This window comes from Eptatretus burgeri, chromosome 16 (genome assembly GCF_056783735.1).
Source record: "Eptatretus burgeri isolate ZD-2024b chromosome 16, Ebu_testis_v1, whole genome shotgun sequence".
NCBI lineage: Eukaryota > Metazoa > Chordata > Myxini > Myxiniformes > Myxinidae > Eptatretus > Eptatretus burgeri.
This window is the reverse complement of record NC_140976.1, coordinates 50,773,022-50,785,408: the sequence shown is the minus strand read 5'-3', so window position 1 is coordinate 50,785,408 and position 12,387 is coordinate 50,773,022. Positions and strand designations below refer to the sequence as shown.

The 12,387-nt window shown below is 43.3% G+C and overlaps 1 protein-coding gene across 11 annotated transcripts in view; it reads left to right on the top strand.

The window, feature by feature from the left end:
• LOC147011051 (sodium- and chloride-dependent GABA transporter ine-like) overlaps window positions 1-12,387 on the top strand; it is a 119,074-nt gene that overhangs the window by 97,375 nt on the left and 9,312 nt on the right. For 10 of the 11 annotated variants that reach the window (XM_085859796.1, XM_085859801.1, XM_085859798.1 and 7 more), the window contains 3 exons: window positions 1,807-1,906; window positions 3,746-3,846; window positions 9,982-10,149. In XM_085859796.1, coding sequence (XP_085715922.1) covers window positions 1,807-1,906; window positions 3,746-3,846; window positions 9,982-10,149 — 369 coding nt within the window. Of the gene's footprint in view, window positions 1-1,806; window positions 1,907-2,625; window positions 3,847-9,981; window positions 10,150-12,387 lie in introns of those variants that run through there. The other variant, XR_015052441.1, reaches the window with a different exon arrangement.

The window sequence follows — 12,387 nt, the reverse complement described above, 5'->3', positions numbered from 1 at the left end:
TATGCTGGATACATCGGAATTTTTTCAACATGCTGAAAATTTGTTGATGTACTCGGCATACTACGACGTTTGCCAGTGTGCTTTAGCATACTCATAACGTATACAAAACTTACCCATAATGTATTCGACGTGTGCCAGCGTATTCGGCAAATTTTTCATACGTCGGCATACACTGGCTAAAACGTCAAGGTGTGACAGTGGCTCGACACTTCGATGTCTAGTGCGGTTATGATTTGAATCGTCGAGCCGCAGCCTTTTAATAGGCTATGCCACGTGATTGTTGGCGATACGCTGCCACACTATGCATAAGTTAGACTATCCTTAGGCATAGGTTATGAACGCCGACAACACGCTCAGCATTCGTTGATGTAAGTTATCGATATATGATTAAAACGTTCTGTGTACGTTACTAATACGTTATGCATACGTCCAACACGTTATTATACGCCCAAAACTTAAAAAAAAACATCAATAGTTCAGTGTACGCCAGCGTTTTACATACATTTTGATACCTTGCCATACGCTGGGTAAAACATCAAGGTGTGACAGGGCCTTTACTACCGTCATAACTCTTCTCTTCTTTACTCTTCGGCTATGGCCCGTGGTCCTATCACTCTCGAGCATGCTGAATAATTATTCTGCAATTATTTTGTCTTTACACTTCATTATCTTAAACATCTCTATCATATACTCTCATAACTTCCTCCTTTCTAGTGTATAAAGGAAATTCCCTCATAACTTCCTCCTTTCTTGTGCATCAAGCCCTGTCTCCTTCGGCCGCTTCTCATAGCTAAGTCTAGCGAGGCCGAGAATCAATCTAGTGACCCTGCGCTGAACCCTCTCTCTGGCAGCTTTGTCATTCCTGAATCATTGTGACCAAAACTGCACACAGTCTTCTAGATGTGTCCTCACTAAATTCTTATACAATGTTAAAACCACCTCTTTTGATTTATAAATGATCCCCCACGAATACAACCTAAAACCATGTTTGCCTCACCGAAAACTGCCTGGCATTGTGCTGCCTGCTTACCTCCCATATCTATTACCACCACCAGATCCTTCTTCTGTGTGACATGCTCAAAAATTACCCCTTGCATCCTGTAATTTTTATTTTCATTGTTCTTTCCCATCCCCAACACCTTACACTTGCTCAGGTTAGATTACATCTGTTGATATTCTTCACAATCTATGCAAGTATCAATACTTTCCTGTATCTGATAGCCACCCCCCCCCCTTGCTATCTGCTTTACCCGCAAGCTTTGTGTCACCTGCAAATTTGGAAAGCCTACTCTTCACCCCACTCTACAAATCATTGATTTAAATAATGAATAGTAATGGTCTCAATACTGATCCCTGAGGGACCCCACTACTTGCATCCTCCCAGCAAGACATCGTCCCACTCACAGCCACTCTTTGCTTCCTACCACAAAGCCAGTTTGCAATCCAATTAGCTACCTAACCAGCCACTCCACAATCCCTCACTTTGGCTCACAACCTCTGATATGGTAACTTATCAAATGCCTTCTTAAAGTCTAGATATACTATGTCCACTGCCTTTCCCTCATCCACCCAATCAGAAATGTTTCATAGAACTCTAAAATATTTTATAGACAAGACCTACCTTTGGCAAACCCATGCTGGCTCCCTTTAATTAGTTTGCATTTATTTAATGCTGATATTTAGTGACCTGCTGCAAATCGGAAATGTTTTTTTTTTTTTCAGATCACCAGAGGACATTATTTTGCTTGGTGCAATGTTACAAAAATATCGAGCTGACAATCCTTTGGTGTTTTTTGTTTTGCATAGGCCGGAATCTATTTCTTCCAACTTGTCGACCATCATTCGTCCATTGTCACCCTTGTGTTTATTGCTTTCTTTGAAGTGATTGCAGTCTGCTGGCTGTATGGTATGTCTCATTTCATCAGTGTTCAGAAAACTCATCAACAAAAGCGAATTTTCTTCCTTTTTTTCCACTGCAAAATGGTGTTTTTTAATGACAGTCGAGCACTGCATCATGCAAAGTATTCAGATTTGGAAATGTTTCCTCAAGTTTTTGTTAATAAACTTGTACATTTTTAATGATTGATCTGATGCTCATAGTGGAACTTGTGCATAAATGACATGCAGGACAAATACATTCATAGAAAGTGTACTTTAATGTTTGTTGCAATGAAATTCCGAGGGTTTGGTATGAAAGTAATGCCTCTTCTTTTTAGCTCATCTACAACAAAGTCGAGATGGGCTATTAAAGCCATAACGATGTCCAGTCGGTCAGTCAGTCAGTGGGTGCATTAACATTTTTGTTTTTCCATACTCCAAGGTGGCTCAACGAATGATTTTATTTTGAAACTCGGCATGATGATTCCTGGAATTGATGTGAAAAAACAATGCAGCCCTGTAAAAAAAAATTAAATCCAGGTGGTGAGATAATTAGCTGATTAACTCAAAATTTAATCTATGATTGTTGTTGATCACATGTTATGAGATTCCATCATCAGTTTCCTAGTTATTTAATTTTAACCTCTTAATCCTCTCAATTTAACTTTATCTTAAGCATTATTTAATTTAATCTCCATAAGACCCATACATCCATCCATTGGGACCATACTCGTTCTCTCTGTGCAGAGCATTGGTGCTGTCTGAGCAGTCTCCTTGGCTATTGGACACAATCCTGGACGGGTCGCCACTCCGCCACAGTATACCAGCATGCAAGTCCTGCTGCAAGACCCTTAATGGGGACCCAGCTTTCTGACACTGGGTTGGACATTGGGAGCCTTGAATGTGTGCATGGCATCATGAAATCAGGAGATTACAAAAGCATTTTGAAGCGCAATGTTAAAGGCAGAACAGCAACCCCAAAACATCAGTGAACCTCCTCCATGTTTGACTGTCTGGAAGGTGTTCTTTTCTTTGAAGGCTTGATTTTGTTTTCCGTAAACAGAGATGATGTGCTTTACCAAAAAGCTCCAATTTGTTCTCATCTGTCCACGGGACATTCTCCCAGAAGGATTTTGGCTTGTCCAGGTGTGTTTTGGCAAACTCTAGTCAGGCTTTCTTATGTCTCTCTCTCTCAGCAGTGGGGTCCTCCTGAGGCTCCAACCATAGAACGCCCTTTTATTGAGTTGGCGATGGATGGTGCAAGTCAAAAGTGTCACACCTTGTATTTGAAGGTCAGCTTGCATCTGTTTGGCAGTTGATCGAGGTGCTTTCTCCACCATTTGAACAATCCTTCACTGCAATCTTTGATCAAGTTTTCTCTTGCAGCCACGTTCATTTAAAACAATCCAGACAAGAATTAGCAAACAAGGAATGAGGAAAAATGAGTTGTTTTTTTGCTATGCATTTCATATTTGAACCCCTAAAATTGGAAGGGGGCCCAAATCTCAAAAAAAATACAGATAAGAATTAAACGTACTTTGGACCAGGTACCTTCACTTCAAATTTGAAGATTGACTCAGAAATGAAGCAATGTTGTGTAATTATGATATTTCGAAAGAGAGAAAACAAAGGAAAAACAATGTCTCCACCCCGTTGATGAGGTGAGGCCTTCTCACGAATCATAAACACCAAGCTAAAATCACAAAACCCTTTTGTCCTGCATAAGATACATGTACAACTTCCTTCACAAATCTGAGAACATTCCAAAAATTCTGATTAAACATGAAGTGGTTTGTTAACATTTAATGACATTCATGAACCTTTCACTTTATGAGTCTGTGATCATTTGGGTGATTACTTGTTGCAGGAATTCCATTACTGTCAAGAAATGTTCAAGAAATGACTGGTAAAAAGCCTGCACTGTTGTTCAGAGTTTGCTGGTACTTTGTGTCACCCTGCCTCGTTTTGGTAAGGTGTTATCCAGCATGGCCCAAATACTTTGCTCTGTGTTCTCAAGCTCTGACTTAATTTTATACATAAGTCTGAAGACAACAATGGTTCACGAGCGGTATTTGACGATGTAGATTGTTTCAGAAGTCAAGGATGAGACAATGTGATAATGATTGACCAAGTTATAAAAATGATCAACATGATGTGGTATGAGTGACAGGTTATTAGCTGCAAAATGTCTAAAACCCGGTTTCGTTCAACAACTTTCAAAATTTGACCTTTGTATAACCTTGAAAGGTCAGAAAACAATGTTGTGGACTTTAAAATAAGGAAACAGGATACATGCTATAGCTTATTGGAGTTAGTTCATCGAAGAAGGTCGAAACCCCGGTTCGATTGCCACAACTTTGAAAATTTGACCTTTGTGAACTTTAAAGGTCAAAGGTCAAGGATTATTACTTTTGGTGCAAAACTTCCTCTGGAACATTCCAGGAACAATATAACGTTGTTCGTGACCTTGTGACCTTTACCTTGGGATGAAAATGAAAAATCGAGCTCTGTGGGGCAATGCAGGTGCCATTCGGCTAACCAAATACTGAAACCCCTGCCAGATTCGACACCCCCCCCACCCCAGGTCAGGTCAGGTCAGGTGTGGGAGCATGTGCCAGAACAGCACGTCGCTGCATCCACTTTCCGCCGGTACTCCAGGGGCCTCCGTCTGGCCATCCCCCAGGCAGATGCCAGGCCCATCCCCATCTCCTTGAGATGATGGTCAACCTGCTGCAACCATGAGGCACATGGTTGGCCCACTGGCCTCCTCCACTCATGAGACTCCCTCGCTGAGAGAATCTGGTGAGCAGGATCAGCGTCAGGAAAACGAGCCACATGTCCATACAGTCGCAACTAACGCTCACGGACTATGCAGGTAACAAATCTCATCCGAGTCTCTCTCAGCAACCGCTCGTTGGACACAAAATCCGACCAGCGATAGCCAAGGATTCTCCGAAGACACCTGGTACCAAAGGAATTAAGTCTCCATCTCAGATCCTTGGTCAGAGTCCAAGTCTCGCACCCATAGAGCAAGACTGGAAGTACCAAGGACCTGAAGACTCGGACTTTCGTCCTCCCGCACAGGTACCGGCAGCGCCACACCCCATGATCCAGTGAATCCATGACTCCCCAGGCCCGACCCAGACGTCTATTGACCTCTGACTCGCAGCCAGCAGAGACATGAATATCACTGCCAAGGTAAGTGAATCTCTCCACGACCTCAACATCCTCACCACAAACAGACACAGACAGGACAGCAGCATCCAAGATGTCACCGAAAGCCTGGATCTTAGTTTTGACCCAAGAAACCCGTAATCCCAGCGGCTCCGACTCCTCATTCAGCACCTCGAGGGCCCCCAAAAGGATGTCTAAAGTCTCCGCAAAGATGACTGCATCGTCTGCAAAATCAAGGTCCGAGATCTTGACATTCCCAAACGATGCACCGCAACTTGATCTCTCCGACATCCTCCCTAAAATCCAGTCCATACAAGTGCTGAAAAGTGTGGGGGCAAGTACACATCCCTGACGAACTCCAGTAACAACTGGAAATAAGTCAGAGGTAGTACCCCCACACTTCACAGCACTCTCAGTACCAGAGTAGAGTTCAGACATCAGATCGATCAGTTTTGGTGGCACTCCACGAAGACCAAGAATCCTCCAGAGGACATCCCCATTCACTGAATCGAACGCTTTACAGAGATCAACATAGACTGCAAGCAGCCCCTGCCGAAACTCTCATCTGTGTTCGGTGAGGACACGAAGGGCAAGGATACGGTCAATCGTTGACCTCTTTGGTGTAAAGTCTGACTGCTCTGGACGCTGGTACTCAAGCAGATGGTGGCGAACCCTATCAAGAATTATCCGAGCAAAGACCTTGCCCCGCACTGAGAGCAGCGTCACCCCTCGGTAGTTGTTGCAGTCTTGCCGATCACCCTTCCCTTTCCAGAGAGGGACAACAAGGCCCCTCTTGCAGTCAGTTGGGATGATGCCTGTGTTCCAGACAGAGCACAAAACTGCATGCAATGACATGAGTGCAGCATTTCCACCAGCCTTGAGAAGTTCGGCATGGATGCCACAGATCCCTGGAGCTTTGCCCCGTTTCAACTGGTTCACCACAGCCCGTGTTTCCACAAGCGAAGGTGGACCACAGTTGATTTGATGGTCAGCAACAGGGATTGTAACACCCTTGACATCCAACTCGACAGCTGGGGGATCAGCCTGGTACAATCGCTCAAAGTAACCGGCCCAGCGGGCCTTCACTTCAGACTCCTCTGTCAAGAGCCTACCACTCTCTGCTCGAACTGCAGTGCTCCGAGGGATGGGCTTGGATGAACGTAATGCGCGAATTCCCCTGTAAGCGGGACGAGAATCACCTGTCCACAGGTGATGCTCTACCCCCTCACAGATTCCTCGCACATAGGCCTCCTTGTCCACCCTCAGTGCATGTACAGTTTTACGCCTCAGCTCCCTGAACAGCTCAGCTCTGCCATTCAGCCTGGCTCTGCGACTCTGGTCAATGGTATCCAGTGTCCCTTGAGAGACAAAATTCTTCTTTGCCCTGCGGTGAGTTCCAGGACATCCACCGGCAACATCAAGGACGGTGGTCTTGAAGGCGCTCCACAACTCTTCAGGACCCCCCAAAGCACCCAGACCCCCCAAGTGTCCACTCAGCCTGTTCGCAAACTCCTCAGCTACTCTCTCATCCCTGAGCTTGGCAACATCCAGGCTGGGATGGTACCATTCTCCAGGATTTAAGGTGCAGCTTTAGAGTTGCTACAACAAGCCTGTGGTCAGTATTGAGGAACTGAGCACTCCGGTAGACCCTGCAGTTCTGGATCATCCTCCAACGACCGTCAATGAGGACATGGTCAATCTCCTTTGCCACACTGCCAGCGTTGGAATACCAAGTCCAGCGATGAGCTTGTGGGCACTGAAACCATGAACCAGCCACCCTAAGTCCATGACTTCTTGCAAAGTCAAGGAACTTAGTGCTATTCTGGTTCATAGTTCCTGACCCATGGGGACCAACACACACCTCATAACCATCCCTATCAGTTCCAGTCGATGCATTGAAATCCCCCAAGACTAGAAGTGTATCTCGTCTGGGGCACTGATCAACCACAGACTCGAGTGTGGCGTAGAATGCATCCTTCACGGTGAGATCACTCGCCTCAGTCGGAGCATAAACAGAGACCAGGGAAATGACACCTAAGGAGTGACGAATCCTTAATCTCATAATACGCTCGTTGACCGGTGTTACCTCAATTATCATTGGGGTCAGCTTATTGGACACAGCTACAGCAACTCCTTGGGTATGGTAACCATCAGAGCGACCAGACCAATAGTAGGTGTAACCACCCACCATTATTTCGCCGCAATCCGGTCTCCGAACCTCAGAGAGAGCTGCAATCCCGATGTCCAAACGCATGAGCTCAGATGATAACAGAGACAGGTGATCATCCTCTCTTAGGGATAGGACATTCCAGGCACCTAAGCTGTTTTGCACTTTTGGTGCAAAACTTCCTCTGGAACATTCCAGGAACAATATAACGTTGTTCGTGACCTTGTGACCTTTACCTTGGGATGAAAATGAAAAATCGAGCTCCGTGGGAACTATGCAGGTGCCATTCGGCTAACCAAATACTGAAACCCCTGCCAGATTCGACACCCCCCCCCCCAGGAGAAGATGCAAATTGACATTGGCTACCCCCTAAAAACACAATTCGCAATTTTCTAAGTTTGGGACCTTGTGACCTTGACCTTGGCATGAAAATGAAAAATCGAGCTCCGTGGGGCTATGCAGGTACCATTGGGCTAACCAAATACCGAAACTCCTATCAGATTCGACAAACCCCCGATGAGAAGATGCAAATTGAAATCGGCTACCCCCTAGAAACACATGTCTTTTGGGCGTGGCTCCGCCCATAATGGGCGCACCACGCCCATTCTCAGAAAACCACAACTAGATCATGATATAAACCTCCCACCAAAATTTTATCAGGATCGGATCAAAACCCACGGAGCTATGCTCGGGAAAGAGAGACAGACAGACAAGCCGGTAGGCGGACATGGGTTGTCGACTACCCAATAGAACCTGATGCGATGGGCTCGTTCGATGGGGAATGGCCTGATGATAAAGCACAAGGAAATTATTGATTCCAGCTTCAAGGGTTAATGCTGCAGATTGTTTTTCGATAAAATACCCCCACATTTAGAGGTTTTTCGGCCGTTGCTAGGCAACGGAGGGGTCCATAGCAACGGTTCTTTCTCACACACTTTCTCACACTGGCACATACCATGAACCTACCATACCAGTTTCATGTATATCTGACTCATAGTCTCTGAGATATAACGAACTTCGTTTTTTTATTGTTTTCGACCAGGGTTCATTCAAAGTCTATCTTTTCTGATAGTTTTCATAGGATCCGGCTGGAAAATTTTGACAATATGGCTGAATGTACTGCCCAGAGTCGCTCGTGGCCCGATTTTTGATTTTCGACAAAATATTTTTTTTATGATTTTTTAAATATTTCAAAGTCCCGTTGCTAGGCAACGGTGGTGTCCATAGCAACGGTTCTCATTTGCACACAACTCGGTCATGGTATGAACCTACCAACCAAGTTTCATCGAAATCGCCATTGTATTAACGGAGCACTGGACCAAACAGAGGGACAGACAGACAGACAGACAAACATATCAACGGAAATACTAATAATAAGGGTAGAACAAATTTCAAAAAAAAAAAATTGGAATTTTTTTTTTTCGACGAGATCGACTACCCAACAGACAGACGGACAGAAAGACAGAAACACACCAATAACGAATATAGTGGTCACTTATTTTTTTCGTGAAAATATTTTTTCGTGAACCAAAATTCGACTCATGGAAAAGTAAGATGACAGGGGAGAGAAGGGAGTACCACGATGAGACATGCTGAAAGTAGAACAGCAGGTGGATGCAATAAGATGATTAATGGACATGGAGGGGGAAGGAAACACAACCTGAAAGTGTGGTGAAGGTGTAGAGAAAAGGAATGAGGATTTAAAAAAAAAAAATCACACTTTGGGATAGAGGATAAATTAAGGTGATGGTAAATTTAACTGCCGATTTCAAGCTCTTGTGGTAAAACTGGGATTGAACAGACTTGAAAAGGCGGTTTCACAAGTCGGAGAAGAGAGAATCTAATGAGCCGAGGTAATCATTGAGCCTGGATCTTGTGAGTTTTGTGAGGAAGGTGGTCAACCCAAAAACAATTGCCTGAATAACGCATTTGAATTGGAGGGACGAGGAACTAGCAAGGGATGGAGAGAACAGCTTTAGATTCCAGAAAATCCAGGAGAGACAGGTGTGATGCTGGGGCAGCAGTTCTTACATGAGAGCAGTACTCCAAGGAATTATGAATCAGGCCTTGTAGGCAGTGAGTAGTTCTGATTTTCCAAGGAATTACTTGAAAGAATAGAGGATACCCAGTCTGAGGCTAGCCTTTGGAGGCCCGCTTTGCTATATGGTCTGCCCAGGAGAGATAATAGCTGATGATGAGGTCTAGCAGTTCAAGAGACAGATCCTCTTCCAGTCGCTGGCATGGAAATAGATAGGTCCACACATTTACCGATCCTTCCGAGTAACAGGATGAGACTGAAATTTCCCAGGATTGATGGACATGTTCCATTTTTCAGACCAACATCTAGCCAATTTCAGATCAGCACAGTGTGTTGCAGCGACCTGACTTTAAGTGGCATGCAAGGTACTGTATAATACAGTGTTGATTTATGTGCACACAATGTAGTCAGTCAATAAGCAAGGTCTCTTTAGCCTCTCTCATTTGTTGGATGTCATTTCTTGTATGTTGTAACCAATTATATTTGAGAAAGAACAGTGGATATGTTTATTCTGTACATTTTCGCCCTCATATTAACTGAAATACTTTGCCCACACAATACTTTTGATTATCTAAGCAATTATCACATCGTTTTAACAGTTTTCATCAGCATATTATATTTACCTGGATTCATCCACAAGCATTATTATCAGTGTGTGGTCTTGTTTTTATTATCAAAATAAATGTACCATCATGTTGTTTTTCCTGTTGTGGTGCAATTTCAGATCATCCTTGTATTTAGCCTTATTCGGTACGAACCAGTACATTATGGAGGCTATACATACCCCTCGTGGGCGGTTGTGCTTGGTTGGTTAATTACGATCTTCTGCATCATATGGATCCCCCTGGGCATCATTCACACACTCGCTACCTCCTCTGGCACCCCTTGGCAGGTGAAGATGCAAACTGAATCAAGGCTTGCAGTGATTTTTGTGATTCTTTCAGTTTGCATTTATGTGCATCACTTAAATAATGACTTGTTGAACCAAACCCCCCCACCCCCACATGTTCCCTATTTGAAATTGAAAATGACATATTACACTCTTTCTTCTCTAGTGTGTTTTTCTCTCCCTCTGCTTGCTGTTTACATCTTAATTATGTGTTTGCTTGTTTTCCGGGCCCAAAATTAAATTTTCAAATGCTCTTTAATCTTCTTGAAAACCAGCATCAATTAGATTATTGTCTTTCTGATCCAAAATTCAAACTTCGATTATTGTTTTTATTTTTAAAACTAATTATTATTATTATTATTATTATTATTACCATCATCATCATCATCATTATTATTATTTTATTATAATTATTATTGTTTTTATTATCACATCTAAGTTATAAAAGATCGGTCTCGGCATGCCTGCAGGCGTCCATCGTCAACAATTGCTCTGTCGGGGAATACTACCAATCGAGCAATAACGGTTCCCCATACACAATCGGCAGTGCAGCATGCACGTACATGCGCAGCACAGTCATACACGCATACACACATACATGTACATGCAGCACATAATGTTCTGCTAATGGTCACATGAGGAGAGTTTGTTTCCTGGCATGGCCCTTACCAAATACGTACCAGAAACAGTTTGTTCAAAAGAAGGTAGAGAGAAGGAGGGGGAGGGGGAGAATTATTTATTTATTTTGATCTTCCTCTGAGTGTGTTGTTGTATATAATTTGGAATTCAGCATCTGAAAAGGTTGCTGATGATTATGCAATTGACGCTCTCCCCCCTCCGAGCACCCCGAGTATTGAGCTTGGCAGGTATCGATACACCACCAAATTAATTTCTTTTCACCATTAATTACCACGGTTTTTTTTTTGTTTTGTTTTTTTTGGAAGCAATTAAGCAAAGATTGGTATTCTCATCAGCGAAGTGACGGGTCTTACATTATAGTTAAATCCTTCAATGTCGCGGGGGTTACGTTCCTGAAAAGTGTCGCAAAATCCAAAACTGCAAAAGTTAATACGTAAAGCTCATGAGAAAAATTGGGTGAAGTTCCTGGACTTCAAAGAAATCTCGAAGAAGGTGGGTGTCAGCCAAAAATAAATGTATCACAATTGATATAAACATGTAAAATAAATACAAAACATGTAAACATTTGAATAAACATTTAAAATAAATAAATGAAAATAAAAAAAACACAAGACCTTTACATTTAAATATAAAAACACATGAGTCCTGCTCATGGCATCCTCTTCCATAATAATTCCATCTCATCAGCGTTAAAGACCTGCTCCAGCCTAAATCGCTTCGCAATCAGTTTCTTGAGCTATGGTGGGTCGTTCTCTGTTGCAACAAGTTTTGCCGATGCTGCTTCCCAGGCTAACGTGATGCTACGGAGGCTTCCTCTTCTTGAATATGCCTTGCGTAATTAAATGTTCCTGGATGCAAAATGCTTTCTCTCATACCACTCAGACACTTTTTATGCTTTTAGTCCTCGATCCAAACATTAGAGGACTTATGGACTTGTGGTACCTGGCACAAACAAAGGACACGGGAAGTGCTATACACTTTAAATGGACAAGATTAGAGCTGTTTGAACCAAAGAACTGCAGGCCAGGATGGTGCAGTAAGCAACAGAGGGACCTGGTTGAGAACATAATACTTTAATGAGCGGCCACCCTTTCAACCTACCAGCAACCTCCTATTGATTTAGCCTTGTGGGCGGGATTATATTTGAGCCATCCTATTTGAGCCATTTTAGCCATCCTAAAAGATGGCACCACCTACAGGCAGCGGGTGCCCAATAAATTGGACCAACCACATGCTGGGAAGGCTGTCCTTGGGGGATTGTAACTCGGTAAATCACGCAGTAAATTATGAACTCAAAGAATTTGTAGTTTGATGGGTCTTCCACAGAGGTCAGACATCTGGCATCTGCCTGAGCTGGCCCTCCAATGCAACAATATCATTAAGTGTGCAGAATATAACTTTTGGCAAATTAAATTACTCGAGCACTCTTCATGCTTTGTGTATGTATAATCATATGATGATGGGTCAAGATTGCCCAGGGGATGTTATCTTTTTTATCTTATGCAACACAACGTCAATTCTAAATGCAGTGAATTTGGAGATTGCTTTTGGTCATTCACAGAACTGCATCTGTCCAACTTAACAACATCTGTCCAACCTCAT